Here is a 17,549-nt window from a genome sequence, read left to right on the forward strand (position 1 = left end):
AAAATTGAAAATTATCGACAAGTCAATAAAAAGCAAAAAACGTTAATTTCACCTGAAGATTGTCGTTATGTGATTCATAACGAAGTCGTTTTCCATTGATCGTAAATGCAGCAATGTGCCCTCTTTCATAATTAGCCACGATGACGCCTTCTCTCGACATGGCAATATTTTCCGGAGACGAAAATCCACTTGGTGGTTCGAGCGACCTTAATAGGTCACCAAAGGTCGTATGCACCAAGACAGGTCCGCCTTTTAACAATTAGATCAGCTTGTAAATAATTAGAGAAACTAGATCGAATGACGCCAAGTTAATTGAAGTTTAAAATATTACAGTATGATCCAGAAACAACAAGGCCAAGTTCAGCGGAGATGACAACGGCCGTGACGGGCTGTTCGTGACCTGTAAGAGTTGCGCGCGGCGCAGGAGCTTCACCCTCGCCGACGATCGTTTGCGTCCTGGCGTTCCAATGCCAAAGTAAGACAGTACAATCCGCGCTGCCCGACGCGATGTAGCAGTCAGACGTAATGTTGCACTCGCTTCGCGACAAGCACGTCACAACACCGTAGTGCCCAAAGACAATTTGGACAATTTTTGCTGATACAATGGTCACGTTCATTAGTAAATAGCGAATGTATAATATTTTATTCATTTTATTTGTACATGAATCTGATGTTTACCTGTTTCAGTGGAGAAAACCCGGAAACTGTTATCCCAAAAACCACACGCTACAAGGAACCGACTGTCAACAGTAGTAACGAAGCAGTTGCTTCTTATTTTCAGCTTCTGACTGAAATTGTCTCCAAGGTGTCGACGTAATGCAGGATTCGAACTGTTTGCTGTTTGCGCTAAATCAAGATAGTTAGTGATTCCAGAAATATCGGAATTTCTTTTAGTACAACTCCGAATAAGCTTACTACAGCAATTTACGAATGCAATTTTAAGAACAATGCAAAGTATTTTCGTATGCAAACGATAATTTTGTATAATTCTTCAGAAAGTTAAAAATAAATGAAAGGAATGGAATAAATTAAAAAGTTCTCACATAAGATAGGATCCATTGATAAAGGCTGATTCGCAGCTTGAGCTTGGGGTGTATCAGCATAACTGGGTGATTGAACCGATGCTACAAAACCACATATTTATATTTATGATGAAAAAATTGATCCAACTTAAAATTTATTTTTAATATAAGGTTATGCTGTTTTTTTTACATTACCTGCGTAATTTGTGTTCCATCGGTTGACAGCGAACTGTTGGCCCACGGTAACAGTAACAACAGAGGGTAGAGGCAACTGGGGATAAGTATTCGCCGAAATGTGGCAAATTGGAGAATTCGACGGAAACTTCAATGTCATGCACACATCGTCAGGGATACTCGAGAACATCATCGGTGACTAGGATGAAAATAATATTTTTATAATTAATTAATCATGCGATGTATCAATTGCTTCTCGAATCATTCCACGCATATAGCAAAATATCATTCAATTGCGAGAGTTCGCACCATTATATAGTACGCCTTGCTTCGATAAAAAAATGTTCATCCCAGTTCAGTCGTGCGAATCGTGTTTCTTTTTCAAGCTGAGTAGCAAGCTTTTTTGCTAACCACAGGAGATACGCGCATATTTCAAATGGTCTTTGACACTTACCAAATGCATGGCAGAGCTTCGTGGCGGATGGGGTTCCATGAGAAGCTGCGAAGGCGTCTGGCCAAAATTTCTTATCTGGTTTTCGATGGCCTCCTTCATGACTGGATCGGCGATTGACTCCAGCTCAACACTGCCCTCGTACGTCAGGTAGTAAAATAAGTTTGTTGCTCGTACAGCTTCTGGACCTAATGATAATGGAAACGTCAAAATGAAAGTTCGATTAATTTAGCGTATTTTTTAAAAATTATTGGCGTGAAAATACTGAGAGCAGTATATAAAAAAGAGTACACAATTATAGAACAGATAAAATCGACTACAATTTTAAACACTTTTTTCTCCATAGACGAATTCAATGTATAATCTCAAGTCCATCCATTATCGTTTAAATCCCATAGGTCATAGGTGCTCTCGCAGCACGTTAATTGTCGGGACATTTATCTTGACTCGTGCACTAAATAGCTTACTCCCTCGCAGTCTCGGCGAACTACGGCGTGAACACGAAGAGAGAAAGAGAGAGAGAAAGAGAGAGAGAGAGAGAGAGAGAGAGAGAGAGAGAGAGAGAGAAAGGACAAAAAACTGCCGTAGCAATACGGGGGAAGGTCGGCCAGAAAAACAAACCGAAGGAAAAAAATGCGACAGCGGCGAAAGACCAAGTCGAAGCATATAGCGAAAGAGCGGCGGCGCTCCGATTCCGGATAAAGTTACTTCTAGCGCCGAGAGAGGATATATCCCCGTAAGTGACTCTATTTCCGGCTGGACCGAAAGACGCTGCAGCGATGCAGCCGTCGTGTGCTCTGCATTACGGCTGCGGGTATAACATTGTCGCACCAGGCACACGTGCCTAATTGGTTCGGATCAGGCCATAGGAGATGCTCGAGAGCGCGGGGGAGCCTCTTGAAAAAAGTAATTCCTTCCATGCGCGCGAACGAGGAGCGAGTGCGGTGTAGGTTCCGGGAAGCTGAACGGATATAGAGGCGCCGCTTGTAATTAACATCGCCATGAATCTACATTTGACGAGACGTTGAATCGCGATAGGAGGTGGATTTTTCGCGACGATGGCTTTTAATGACTGGTCGAGTTGTTACCATTCGTTCAAGTACGACTGGGATCTCAGAAGTGTAAAATTTCGAAAAATCTCGTGAGTTTCAAGTTGAACGCATTTGTCAAAAGGTACCTTTCTGCTTGTATCCAAAAATAAGATCGATCCATTGGTGCAATTGGCAGGAAACGAATTCAGATTCGAGTGCCTGAAAAATGAGCGTAGAGTTGTAAAACAAACGAATAAAATTGAAAAATATTTCGATAATTCAAGACTATAAAAATACACACCATTCTGTTAATCCGGATAAACTCCTCGGGAGAAGAAGCCCAAGGTGGCAGCTCAACGTCGCCGACCGAGCTGCCGTCTTCTTGTCTTCCTAGTCGATATCGATTGGTATTGACAAGCATTTCCGGTAGGAAAAAGAACTCGGGTATCAATTCCTGCGAAATAAGAAAGCGAATTTGAGTTATTTGAGACTTGAATCACAATGTAGTTTCGATTCCAATCGAAATGTACCTTGACGTCCGAAGTATCGCGCTGACAATTCTTCCAAGATAACGCTATGGACGAGAAGAGTCGGTTTGGATGATCAAACTTGCCGCCTTGAAGGGCCAAGAACATGGTCGTCATTGGTTCCTGTAACGATGAAAATTTCACGAGTTAAACAACGCGTGGCAAGATATAAAAATGTTCGACTCGGAAAGAATGACAAAAATTCTTGTACATCGTCATTTCAAGGCATTAAATGTGAAATCGCTCACGAGTAGCTGCTGTCTAAATAAAGTATTTCAAGTGGAACTGGGAGCCCTAAAGTGCAGCTTTCACGCGGTGAGAAAGCGGGCGTATAGTAAAAGGCGGCGACCCTTTAAAACAGCCACTTAGAGACGCTTTACAAGAGCCTCTTGATACAGGCTAGTAGGAATCTTTCATCGTCATCCGTCAGTCAGTCAGCTGTCCCGGTGACAAGCTGCTCAGTTGTACTCGATATAATACAAGCACGCAGCGGTCTTCTACGTTTTGCTACATTGTACTTCTTCACGCAATCGTATACTCGAGTTATAATTAGAATCTCGCTTTGCGGGTCTTTACTCTGAAAGCCGGTCCGAAAAAATGTATAGCAATTTTTCACAAATTTCAACATCGTTTACGCGTATAAATGGCGCGGAACGGAGGCAATTACGGGAGCGCAGCGAAAATGAAAAATCATCCGCAGCTCGAAAATGAACGAGGCTGTCGAGATAGCTGGTAAAGCGGGGTGTGTCTCGCTCTGGGCAAAAACGATGAAGAAATTCGTGAGCAGCGAACTTCCGAGACAAAAAGGTGAGACGTGATCCCGAGAAAATGCGCTCCCCGTCGACGTGCGAGACTCCGGCGGAGTCTATATTTGCGGCGAAAAGGAAGCGCGACGGTTCGAAGAGCCGAAAGAGAGATGTAGATGGTCTCCTCCCTCTCACGCCCCCCAAATTAGTGCAAACGCAGAGCCTACTAAATGCGTCCAGAAGCAGATTTACGGTCGGGCTAACAACGCTAGGCCTTACGCGTGTCGTCGAGACTGGCTCTGATTGCGTTGCTTTTAACGCCGACGGCTGCTGCGCGCGAAGCTTTCTCTCGTATGCGTTCGCGCTGGGGAAATTAAGTGACTATCCTGTTACTTAAAGCTTTTCAGCGGTAATTGTAGATCAAACGACGAGGCGAGGACGGACTGTAATTATTGCTTATTAAGTGGACGATTTAGCATCGGGCTTTCAAAGGAAATTTAAATATCTTCATACTCGGTTTGATGTAATCAAGTTTACTCGCGAATTGCCTATTTACGCATCGTGAAGGCTTGTAAGGTGCTCATTAAAATGACGATGATTACCACGGCAGCACAATTATTTTAGCATATAAATCGATTTTAGAAAGTCTTTGGTGCATACCACACGAATGAGCCAGTTGAGAACGAACGCGGCTGTCGAATAATGCGTTCCATAGTGGAATGGTGCAATACTGTCGTGCTCCCAGCTCTGATAACGTTCCTCGAAGTAAGCTCTTCTGCTCGGGTTTAAGGCTCCAATGGGCTATAATTAAAATGTAAAACATATACGAAATTATACATCGAAAAATTCATACATAAAAGCAGTGTTTAATTTGTATACGATATTTGTCATACCTTGGATAAGTCACGGTAGTTACTGGGAAGGCTCAAATCGAGTTCCTTTGTTTCGTAGTTGGTCAAAACCCAAGGGAAAACTGGGTACTGATTCAGGTCATTGTAGGTTCGTCCTGAAAAAAATGTCGACATTTAAAATAATTCACTATGCTTATTGTTACGAATATTTTCAAATCGAAATTCTCGCATTCAACTATCTATTTCATCTTGTGGTATAGTTTCGATCAATCGTAAATCCGACCATCTGAACTGCATGAGTGCAGTGCGGAGATCTACGCGAAAAGTACATTACGACGAAAGTAAACGTCGTTAATCAACCTATACCATCAAGCTCGTGATGGAAAGCTCTCTCGGTGGTGTAATTTATAAGATATAGGCGAAAAATATTACGAATAATCCTCGCTGAAATAGTATCCGGACAACGAGCTCCGACAGCGCCAAGTGCATTTGAAGTATAGCTTCGCACTATTTTTATTTTCCCGCGAAGTATCGCATGTAGCCACTGGTAACATAAACGCAGACAGCCGCGCACGAGAACGACAGCCTTATTCTTAACGTGAGCACGCTTCATTTCTTCCCTTTTTTTTATAAGAGGCATCAGCGCACGCGTGGTTGCGAATGAGAAAGAGAAGTGGGGAGCATCGGAAAGCGTGGGCGAAGCGACTCTCTTTCTCTTATATATTCTGTTAATAATTTCTCGCTGCGGTGGTCCGCCTTCTCTTCCCGGCGCGCGAACGCGCTTTCAATTGCCGCGCGTGTATATAAAAAAATCCGAGATATATACCTCTCGTACGTTCCCTCTTTTTTTCTACTCTTCCTCGAAATTTTAAGACTTATGAATTAATTGAGCCTATCTCTTTCGGCTCGTGGATGCATTTGTTTGAAGCGTTTCGCTTGGCTTTGCTCTCTGTTTGCATTTTGTGCTTATATAAGCTCGCATTGGGCACGATTATACTGATTACGATAGCGTATCTGATGAAGAACAAAAACAGTGGAACAATATAACGACGACTTAAATTGTGTAACGTTTCATCAAGAATATTTTTAAAAAGTCAATACATTATTTTATTTGTGTATGAACTTTATTCAAATCCAAAAACTATAGTAACAGTTTGATTATTATTGGTAGAAATTATTTATCACCCAAAATATCTCGCATAGGCCGATTATTACTTCAGCTAATTTTCATGATTTTTAAGTCAGTATAAAATCTTCTTTTCGAGGTCGTAAAGCGTTTGGAAAATGAGGATTATTGACTTGTTGATAAATCATTAAATAATTACACGTAATTTTATATAAAAATGGTTGAACATTTGTGTGACCACATATGGCTCACATATAGAGCTCAGTTTGTTAACACGTATTGATTTGTCTATTTACGATTCAAAGTTAGCCATGCAAAAGTGAATTCTATATTTGCATTTTCAGTTTTACACCACAAGAAACAATAAAGATTAAGCACGAAGTAGTATCTTCATTGCTGCAGTAAGATCTAGAATGAAATATTGATCTATATTAATTTTTTCAATGGCAAGAATAGTTAGCGACATTATTTTATTAATCTTTTTTCAAACCATATTTCTACAATAATACTTAAATTTGATATAGGCAATATTATATGTATAGTATTTTGTCCATCAATATACTTATCCTACTTATTACAATTGCAGGCGACTAGTCTTTTTTAATACAGATTTTGTAGATGTAGATCGGCGGCGTGGTCTAGGTGTAGGCTGTTGGGAAACGCTTGGGGTGGATGAAGTGTGGCTTGTGTCGTTAGAAATGGAAGAATCGTCGAAGATGACGATTCTTCGGTTCGGGTTATTTGCTAGCAGTCGTTGAGGGGGCATTGGACGGTATGAGGGTCGACTGGTGTCCTGGTTAGGCTGGGAAATGCTTTGGTTGGAGGTATAACTCGGAGCGTTGGTTATGGATGGATTAAACGATCGAACATTTTCCTTCGATCGGATGTGGAGGCGGATTTTTCGGCACAGTGGTCGGCTGGATTTGCAAAGGGATAGCCATTTGCGGGAGACCATAGCGCAATTAAGCAGAGAGTCCTTGTCCAATTTGGATAGGATCATTTGGGAAATTTCTACGGGGAGATTTTTGAGGATGTCCAGGTCTGGTTGGTCGTCGTCTGGGGAGATCTGGTTTATGAGGGTCATCAGTTGATGGAATGAGTCCATTTTGATGAGTGAACTTTGAAGAGCGGGTTTTGCTTTCGAAGGTTCACGATTGATTGACAGCTGGGTGCCAATGCAGGACTATTTATAGGAGGTCGTTAAAAAGTTGACACCCCGCCCGAGAAACTCAGAAAAATAATGACACCACACCCGTGAAACTCGTGAGCGTGTATTGCCTACATCTTCGTTCTTGAGCGCAAATCGTTATTAGCATGTATCTTATATCTAGTCAGAGGCTATAGAAAGCCGGGAAGTTCAAGCAGCGTGCGAAAGGCCAGCCCTCTTTTGCTTTACGGCTAGACCGTATGGTTTGTCACTGCTAATAGACAGATCCCTGCACATGCACGCATACGGCTAATGTTTAAAATTTCGAAAAACTGCTAAAATTAGGATCAAAACAAAAGCTTGCATTAATTTTGAATTCGAAAGCCGTGATATTTTGTACCCATACTGGCAGGTCCGATTGCCTCATCATACAGAAAGACCGACACAATGGTCGAACATTTTCAGGTAAAATCATCCAAATATCTTTTGTCACACCAAAGACACCGCTCAGACGCTTTATCTGCGGTTATAGCGCGGTACACGAGGTTCTATACAATAATTCATCGGTTCAGATACGATCGAAGATTAATGCGCAGACCTGTTGGCGACTGCGCGCAAGGAAAGGATGAGGTGCGGAGTTCGCTGTGTTGTCCACGAAGAATTAAGCTTATTTTTTTTTAGGATGAGCGGAACCCGGCGTATAGGATGAGGGGCTCAAGATTTTATCAACGGAGGATAACGCGCGTCGCTTTTTTTAGTCAAGCTTTCAAGGTTTTCGTAAAGGGGTTAAACTTTTAAATTGCGCACAAAAATAAATTAATTATTTTCGCACCTTTCACGCAAAATACATACAAGCTCGCAAGCTCGCTGAAAAAGAGTGAACAAATTATGCCCAGTAAAAAAGCTGCCCTTATGAGCCGAGCAGATCAATTAATTGTTATAATTCACGATTCCCCCGGGAGAAGAAGCAGCGTGGCGGCAGCCTCGTATAGCGTGTGGGGAACGACTCGTCGTTCTGCAGTGGCGCCAAGACGAGTCGAAGCCCGACGGCGGCAACTATCATATTTACACGGGATTTACTGTCATTAATTTTTAATAAACCGATACCGCGAGGCAAATGTATATAAGAGCCCAGCGTGCGGCTGTGCTCCCGACCACGAGGAGAAGCCCAGAGAGAGTGTGTGTATGAGTGTGTAGGAGAGACGGAGTATATTGGAATGCGGAGGAGGAACGTGGGTAATAGAGGCTTGAAGAACGAGATCAGGCTTGCGAAGCGCGAGCTTGTGAGCGTGGGAGGGTAGGTGTACTAAAGTGAAGTAAATTACTGTGATAATATCGATTTGATGGATTAACGAAGTTATACGCAGCGCTCGAAGACGATCTTCAAAAATTATATGTTATACCGAAGAACACCCTCGTCCACCTTCGTAATAACACCCAGAAACAAACAAATATTAAATAACGCACTCTTCAAGATGTACGTGTGCAAGTCACACAACTTTAATTGGAAATAAGCCGAAGGCCGTGTGTTCACCATAAATTCGCGCCGATTTCGCGCAGAAAAGAAAGAGAAAATCGCGTATCCCGAGTAATAAACCTCGGCGTAAAAATCTTGGGTATCTCAAGACAAAAGCAAAACCAACAATGTAAGTATGCAGATGCGCGCCGCGGCGTCGTCTCGGCTAAGAAGAAGAAGAAGAAAAAGAAGCTATATAGTAGTAGACCGGTTGGTCTCTCGCGCTCGCGCGGGATCTTTTCGCTCTTCGCCCGAGACACTGCAGCGCCGGCGGCCGCGGGCTATTTATTTAAGCAATTAATATATAACGCTCGTAAATAAAGCGCGCGCCGCGGGCGCGCACGATACGGAAATTCGTATGATTACGCGTCTTCGCTCATCCGCGTCATTAAAGTGCGCGCGAGCTTTTTGGTTTTACTGATTTTTTCGTTTACTTTCCATTATCCTTTGCAAGCAGGGACATCGATCGCATAAGCGTAAACAAAAGACGCACAGCGTTGAGCTATCATAATATAGCAAACAAAAACCCCACGCCCGTCACCCCCTCAACGCACAGCGCCAGCCTCCCTAATTACACCCCCGACGGTCGAGCTCTCATCATCCGGTAATAAAACGCGATAAGGCCGATCAGACGTGCTGATTAGACTCTCGGCACGCGTCGGATCTCGAATGTCCCGCAGATTTGACGAGGAAAAAGCCGCATCGCAGTCCTCCAGACGCGCGAATGTATATAGGTATATAGGAAGAATCACGAGAGCTGCGGCCGATGGAAAAGCAAAGGGACAAAAGAAGGGGAGGCCCCTGGGATAGAGGATTACCGACCGAGCGCGGAGCCGGGGATTACTCGGGGGGCGCTCGCTCGCTCGGCCTGATTGAGAACGTCCCTAATTCGCCCCGACAGTATCCATCCGCGCGTGCAGCGCCCGCCGCCACAAAAACGCCGCTGCGCAGCTTTCTTTTCTCCGTTTGTTTCTTACAATGATTTCTCCTCGAAATGTAAATAAGGAATTTAAGACGCGGCTACTGAATTATGCGCCGAGACATCTTTCTCCTTTTATTTTTTCAGGCTCCGCTTTGTGCGCCGCTGCTGCTGTACGGATACGAGGTGTGTTATACACTTTCATAAACGAATATAACGCGGCTTGGTGAATTTTGTTCGAGAATTTCGATTTTTCAAGATGCAACATCGACTTTACTCACCAGCTATGGTGTTCAGGAACATGATGTATTCGAAATTGTTGATCTCCCGCCGTTGCCACTTTTGCGTCATGTTGGAGTTCCTCATCAGCTGTCTAGGTGACATCATCGACGCTCTCCTGCGAGAAATAAAAAAGCACGTACATTAAAATCCAGCCAAAAACATAAATTTACACCAAAAGAAGCATTGCTATCTCAGTAACCGCGCGTTAATTGCAGTAGGAAAAATGAAAACCGTCGCACTCGCGCAGCGATTTACAATCGGCCTATAAATAAAAGCTCGTAAAGTCCCGGCAATTTCAGGCCAGGAGTAATTGAGTGCTCGAAAAGGCAACAATCATAAAAGCTCAATTAAAATTCTCACTCTTCTCGTCCCTCAAATCAGAGGGATCGAGAGAGTGAGAAGCGAGCGACGCGCTCGGGAGGAGACACTTTTTGCGCATCCTTCCCCGGCATAACCCTTTCACGCACCGGCTATTAAAACGAGAGCACGAGAGAGCTCGCGAGAAAACGGAAGGACTCGCACATAATACAACATCAAAAAGCTCGCAGGCGTCGTCACACGGCGTCGTAAATTTTCGCGTCTCGGCTTTATGAACTCGACTGGAGAGGCTCGATCTCTGATTCGAAATTTGTACAAGCGCGCGTGTGCCTTTAATGATCGCGAGCGCGATGACGACCGGATATGCGCCTGGATAAATATACCTATATGCTACAGCTCGAGAGCGATAAGGATATATCGTTCGCGCGTAAACGAGACGCGAGGAGTTCGCGGTGTCGTTATAGCCTGTCGCTTGATCGAAGCGAGGCGAGGTAGTAACGATAAGGGACAGTAAACGTGTTTTAGCCAAGTGACGGGTTTATCGCCGACGATTTGACAAGCTGATTTTCGCTCTGCAGTCGATAAAATATATTCGCGTTGATTTTACTACAGCCGCGACGATGTCTAGACACACAAGCTTGAAAAACTGGACGCGTTTCGTCGAACGAAATATTCTTTATCAATCAATCAGAGTTTCACATCGTCGGCGCAACCGCGCCGGGCTCTAAATTGCACCAGCTCGAAAAAAGCTGCGAAACGAACGAGGTAAGACGAAAAAAAGGAAAATATTTTATTATTTCTGTCGGTTAGGAATCTCTCCCTCGGACGAGAGCGACGTCGGACGGTCGCATATTTATGGTCGTCGTATCTTTCGCGAACTTTCTCCCGCTCGTTCCCTCGGCCCGATTCTCTTCTCTCCCCCCCTCTCTCTCTCTCTCACTCCTTCATCTCGCGCGTTTAATAGATGGTCCTTCCACGAGGAGTAACGCGGAATCGCGGCGGCGAGTCTCTGTTCTCGCCGCTCTTGTATTGCCCGGGAAGCTGCGGCAAAGGATACGCTGCGCACGGCTATACGAATACATATAATACACGACTATATGTGGATAGAAATAAAAGGGAGAGAACGAGCTGAAAAGGGTTGCTGCGGATGAAAATGAATATAAGGAAGATCCGTGATAGGATAAAAGCTGTGACGAACGGCGCGAGGACCGGGGCTCGAAAGAAAAATATCGTGTACGCCGCGAGAAGCAATCTTATTTATGCCCAAACTCTGCAGAGATAAGAAATTCGAACGGATTTGGAGTTTTTTATTTTATTTGGAAAAAATTCACCGGATTAGAGGGAGAGACAAAAGGGACAGTGCGAACGCACGAGGCCGCAGCGGTCATCGGCTGACGAGCGTCAGGAAAGAAAAGGCAGAAGAGGTCTGCGGGAATAAAGAGGATCGAAGCAGCAGGCTACACACGTCGAAGCCAGAGAGTCGGTGAGGAAAGGGACAAAGGAGAAGGCGGAATGCGCGGAGCATGTTTCCCTTCGAAATCCCGAAAGTAGACCGGATTCACGAGCCAAGGGTTTCGTGTGTTGCCGCCGCCGCCGCAGCATCGCGAATTTAAATTCCCCGCGCCGCTGCGCCGGGCCAACTCACCTCGTCTGTGGGATTCCGTATTTGATGCCAACGCCGACTCGCGGTAGCGCCTTGATCACCTTCTTCACCGTCGTCTGGTCCGGAAAGACGAAGAATATCGAGGCTGAAACAGAAGCAGTGCGAGGTCATGTGTTATATATATATTGTTCATCGAGAAAGAATATTTGTGTGCAAGGGGATGCTTCAATACGAAAACGATGCACATTGGTTTTGATTATCGGGGAAAATTGCGCTTGAAAAATGATTTCCCCCATTTCGGGCCGAAACGCAGAGGGGGGAAATTGATAAACGATCGTGTCCGAACGCAACGTGCCCCCTTGGAGACTCGGCAGCTCTGCGGCGAGGGTTGCAGTACTACGCGGTATGTATAGAGTAACCGGTAGCGTGTGTAAAGGTAGTTTACCGCAAGACTCTTTGGATGGAACTTAACTAGATTGCAGACTCGGTCGATCCACTTGGAATTATACTTTCAGAGACCGCAGAGTTTTGAAGAGCCCCTCTTATACGTAATAAATGATCACGAGCTGCTTCCTTGCTTATTGGAAGGATAATATTCGATGGGAGATTCGATTCTTCGTTAAAGACAGCCAAGCGTGCGAACGAAGGTTTTTCCGGCTAAATACACGACCGCATACAAAAGTCTAAGAACCTTATTAATTGGAAAAGATATATGTGTAATATAAAAAGAAGGATCGTCATGTATATTCAGGACGAAATTAATTCGACACTGAAAGTCTCGCTATTCTATTACGGCTATAGCCTCGACGGCGCAATATTACACGAGATGCTTGTCGATTTAACATAAATTTCAGGAGGACGAGATGGCGTGTGAGGAAGCTGTAACCATAAGTACGGCTACGTTACGCGCAGAGCCAGCAGAGCCAGAAGCGGCAGCTCTACTCGTGGGCCTCCCGTAACTTTAAAAACCCTCTCTCTCCGTTGCTTTTACGGTAAAGCCACGCTCACGCCATTGATTTATAATCAGGCGTAAATACACGTCCTTCTTTGAAATATTTTTCTGTACTTTTTATTTGCACGAGAGCTGCGTACTTGTTTGCTTTTGCGAGTGTGATGTAGTCGCGAAATATTGAGCTAACGGGGAAATCGCGTATTGAAATCTGATACCGCCGCGCTGCATATAGAGAGTATATATAGAAAGATATTCTTATATTCGCTTGGATTATTATATTACGAGGGAGTTGCGATAAAATAATAGTTATTAGCATTGCTCGGCTCGCGTTTCTTAATGTCATAAAGAATGAAGATATAATGATTGCATTTTAATTTTTACATTATATACGCCTTGCAATTACGTATTTAATGGCTGCGCAATCAATGCAAGCTCCTTGTAAAGTTCCTTTTAGCGAGCAACTCAATGCAGCGAACTCTCATTATAATCAATGAACGGCTGCGTCGTCGGCAAACTGTCGCCACGTCGAAATTTCACGCACCACGCATTCACAAATATACGTATACATTCACCGAGATGTATCAGCGTCCCGGTCGCATAGCCCATTAGATTAGGATCTCGAGGACTCACTGGAATTTACGTCGCGACCAGGTATATAAGTGACTGCCCAATTTACATGGGAGGGACGCTTTTGCCTCCGAGAGACGACGCTCTCTCTCTCTCTCTCTCTCTCTCTCTCTCTCGCACGGCGTTAATCTCGCCATCGTGAGATGCTTCTTTTTAATGGATTTTCATTAACGCACACAGCGTGCGCCGATATAGACACTTGGCTTTCGGTATTAATTAGTTTAAGCTACAAGGGAGACGACTTGTGTAGCTCTAATGTCACTAATCCATCACGGCGTTCTGAATTGGCTCAATTTTTTCCCAGCCCTGTAATTAAATAAAATAGGTAGATTGTCTATTCAGAAATTATGCTTCAGCTCTCGTAAAGCACAGGTGTATAATCACGCGGGACCGACGAATAAATCGAATGAAGAAAAAGGTATGCCGAGAGACTCGCAGATATTTATTGAGTAAAAACAGGGTGGAAGGCAAACACCTAGTCGCAAGCCCAGGATTCTGCGACGCGAGCTCAGAGTATGGCAATTATGCGATGCGCTCGCCTCTGTGGGAGTTACGCGGTGCGTTTCGATGAACAAGAAAGGGCGAATGCCTTTCGAGAAAAGCATCTTGATGGCTCGAATAACAGACGGCATTGAGTTCTTGCTGAGCTTTCAGGTGTTGGGCGCCGAAGTATTTTTAGATGTTCATTAACCTTTTTATGATTACGGAAAAATGATGTACTCACTTCGACTTGCAAGGAAGATTTCTATCGCGATGTTTTGCAGCAGGTATCGTCGCGAAAAGATCGCTCGGACTTCCGAGAAGTACCATTTTCCGTGGAGATGATCGCTGTACTTCAGGACCTGCAACAAAAAAGGCAAACATTGTTAGACTTGCGACTGTATATGTATAGAAATTTGGTTTGATAATTCTCATATTTTATATTTCTGCGTTACAAACAATCCTATAAATAACTATGAGTCTGGATCAACCGAGCGGAAGAAAAATTCCAAGCTCGATCCTAATGCTCGGCCAGAAATCTCGAGGGACTGTACATATGCCTCGCGAGACTCTCATGCGTATAGGAAGTCTTAGGTCAGGACGGGCAGAAAGGATCCCAAGGATGGGATCCTGGAGTCAGCCAAGTGTGATGTGATATATAGTGAGCGCGAGAGGGCCGTTTGCAAGATGGCCGACCTGGTGGGAGGAGCCTCCCTGCTGCGTGTGTTCCAGAATCGATCCCCAGGACGCACCGAGCGGACTTGCGCTCTGGCGTCGCTCCTTCCTATTCCTTCCCCCCTTTCTCGCACCTTTCCCTTCCTTCCTGCTCACTCTGTCTCTCTTCACACGCGCTTTTCGATGTCGACTGGATTCACAGAAAAATCGTCTCTTCTATTTGCTCGCTGATCGACTCATATATCTCGGGGGTTTTGCGAGGGATTACGTTTATAGCGACGAACGATGAACCGAGCGAGAATAGCGCATCAGATATATAGTTCCTCCACCTAAGAATATTTTCGAGTTTGTTATTGAGGAGATTTTTTTCAAGATTGTCAAAGAACTGAAAAAAAATGGGATAAAATTGTCCTTGTACACTCGGGGTTCGCCGCGACGACGAAAGGGAGAGAGAAAGAGAGGACGGAAAGGGAAAAAGGAAAAAGGCACACGGGCTTACGCGATCTGAAACTGCAGATAACATTGAAGAAATACGCGGTGTCGCCGCTAAGGATCAACTTTAAATTATTTTGAATTATTTCGACGATAAAATCTATACGCTTCGCGTGTATATTTACAGCGATAAAATCCACATTTTATTAAAAAAGACACACGAGAATTGCGCTGAATTTATGTTTAATATAAAATCAAGATTTTTACTCGGGAAATTTATTGCGATCGTTAACTGCGGTACAGTATTACTTTTATTATGCTCTTACGTTATGCCGAGCGCTAGACACCGATTGAAAATTAAATAAGATGTTCCAATTAATGTCTAGAGGTATAGGTATCTATTCGACTGACTGGACTATATAATCTTTATACGACGAATATTAAATTTCCTTGAAAAAACCAGTTATTGGGTACAGGGCACTAAGAATATCGTAAAACTGGTAATGAGTAAATTTTTACTCGAACGTTGAACGCGCATCACTTATCATTTTACCATACCTGGTAGAAAATTGACGCTTTTTCCGGGCAGAATTTCTGGTCGACGCGTGTTAAAATGAGTTCTATCTAGAAATTACTGGAAATACTCTGAAGCGAATTTCGGTTAACGATTTATTTGGATACATGTCGACGAGAAATTCTGTCCAAATATAAATATAGGGTGAAAAAATCTACTAGGGTATACACGAACATCTGAATCATAAATTAATGGCTGGCGAGTACAGCGAATTATTCCAATAACAAAAATTCAGTCATTACAGTTGATATATACCACCCTATACGCATATCTTAAAATTATCTGTATAACAGAGAAAAATGAGCGTCCGAATCGCGAGATAATAAGTTATCCTTATCACCACAGATACGACCGACTCGTCCCCGAAAAATGTTTTCAAGTCCCTCTCTCGCGCGGCGTCATTATTCGACTGCCCTATCAAACGAACAAGACATTAAACCTGTTGTGCCGCGACTAATGAAGCATCGGAGAGAGTCTGACAAGCGAAAGAGTTGTCGTCGTCGGTGGCACATGTGTGCTTGTGTGAACGAACTCGTTGCTGAGAGGAGTGATGAAATCGACATTATCAGGGAAAACTTGTCACGAGACCCGCTGACTACACATCCCCCGACGATGACAGAGCTGACAAAATAAACAGTAGCGCGTGACTGCAGGTAACGTGTCGCAATGGGCCGCGGATATTCTGAAATTATTCATTCGATTTCTATCTTGCATCTATTTCAGGCACACCCGCGTGCTGCCGAAATGTCAAAACCCAATTACTCGGCGCTTCTGTGTACACTCGAGAGTGTGTCCCTTGGGAGGACTCGCAGCGCCGGGGAGAGGCTGCAGCGGAGCATCGGATGAAAATAGTACATAGAGTCGCTCTCTCTCTCTCTCTCTCTCTCACTCTCTCTCTCTCTCTCTCCTCTCTCTCTCTCTCTCTCTCTCAATCAGGCTTTTGTGTGCGCCGCGTCATGGACGGAAACGCAAGAGTGAGACGGGATGTTATTTTCGCTCGGCGCGTCTTTCCATACACTACTCGGTGTTTTACAAACGAGATTTTGACAAACTGCTTCCCTATTAGAGATTTACGAGAGCAGCTCTCGACTGCTCTACTACTGCGCCCTGTCTAAGAATAAATCTATGATTTTTCTTTGGCCACATAATATATTTGTGTAATGTATAGTTGGGGTATGATATCCTTCTTGTTCGAAATTGTTCAGTACCGCGTTCACTTGAAGGAAAAAAGAATACGATACGGCGACGAGTACATTATACGTCGAGGTCTGCGCAAACTCCGTCAGATAAGAAAGGGGGCTGGAGTCCTCACAAGCCGCAGCCCCGGTAGTCCTGCGCGCGCATCGCGGAGCTTGGCAAATACCGGCGAGCCAGCGATAAGGGGAGCCGTGCCGCAGAATCCATTGTTAGGATGCTGTGTTCTTACGTGTCTCTCCGCGATACGTCACGTACCTACATAATGCGCGTCTCGTTAAAATTTATTATCTCTCTCCAACGCGCGGCGGGGCTTATAATTTACAAGCGCAATTTATCCGCGCGCAGGCTGATTGATATACGGTTCCTACGCGCGACGGCGATTTTCGATTATGTCACGGGGAAAATCCGCGACGTCGCGCAGAGGCACCGCAGCGAGTTCCCGTACATGCGTGGGGTGTCCGACGGTCTGGAAAAAATCGAGAGAGAGAGAGAGAGAGAGAGAGAGAGAGAGAGAGAGAGAGAGAGAGAGAGAGAGAGAGAGCTGTGTATTATGGACCGAGAGCGTCAAGTGGTGCTCTATTAGTGCGCCCTCAAGGCCCGCCGCTTCGTGTTTTTTCTCTTTCGGTCGCATCCAGCAAAGAGAGCAGTCGGGGGCCGAGGACAACAATGGCTCGAGCCGATGTAACGACATGTGTCGCCGCCGGAGTGTATATACGCATTATATACCTATATCTCCGCGTCTGCCAGCGAGAGCACTTAGCGGCCGCTGTACACACATCCAGCAAACAGATTAAGCACGGACGAGCTGGCGCTCTCCTCCCCGGGATATTCACGCAATGATGACACCGCTTCTTTCATCTGTCTCAATTTTTTTCTTTCTTCTCATTCTCTAACGTGCA

General features: G+C 44.5%; 1 protein-coding gene across 15 annotated transcripts in view; it reads right to left on the bottom strand.

Moving 5' to 3' along the window:
- Positions 1–17,549, bottom strand: part of LOC100118775 (neurobeachin) — a 316,568-nt gene that overhangs the window by 4,716 nt on the left and 294,303 nt on the right. For 14 of the 15 annotated variants that reach the window (XM_016988202.3, XM_016988203.3, XM_031925728.2 and 11 more), the window contains 14 exons: positions 14,017–14,134; positions 11,756–11,858; positions 9,792–9,907; positions 4,845–4,957; positions 4,612–4,752; positions 3,209–3,328; positions 2,980–3,132; positions 2,825–2,897; positions 1,651–1,835; positions 1,218–1,395; positions 1,044–1,124; positions 679–846; positions 332–595; positions 53–249 (listed from right to left, as the gene is read on the bottom strand). In XM_016988202.3, the coding sequence (XP_016843691.1) occupies positions 53–249; positions 332–595; positions 679–846; positions 1,044–1,124; positions 1,218–1,395; positions 1,651–1,835; positions 2,825–2,897; positions 2,980–3,132; positions 3,209–3,328; positions 4,612–4,752; positions 4,845–4,957; positions 9,792–9,907; positions 11,756–11,858; positions 14,017–14,134 (2,010 nt within the window). The remainder of the gene's footprint in view (positions 1–52; positions 250–331; positions 596–678; positions 847–1,043; positions 1,125–1,217; positions 1,396–1,650; positions 1,836–2,824; positions 2,898–2,979; positions 3,133–3,208; positions 3,329–4,611; positions 4,753–4,844; positions 4,958–9,791; positions 9,908–11,755; positions 11,859–14,016; positions 14,135–17,549) is intronic. The other variant, XM_016988195.2, reaches the window with a different exon arrangement.

The sequence above is a fragment of the Nasonia vitripennis genome (assembly GCF_009193385.2).
Source record: "Nasonia vitripennis strain AsymCx chromosome 3 unlocalized genomic scaffold, Nvit_psr_1.1 chr3_random0004, whole genome shotgun sequence".
Classification (NCBI taxonomy): domain Eukaryota; kingdom Metazoa; phylum Arthropoda; class Insecta; order Hymenoptera; family Pteromalidae; genus Nasonia; species Nasonia vitripennis.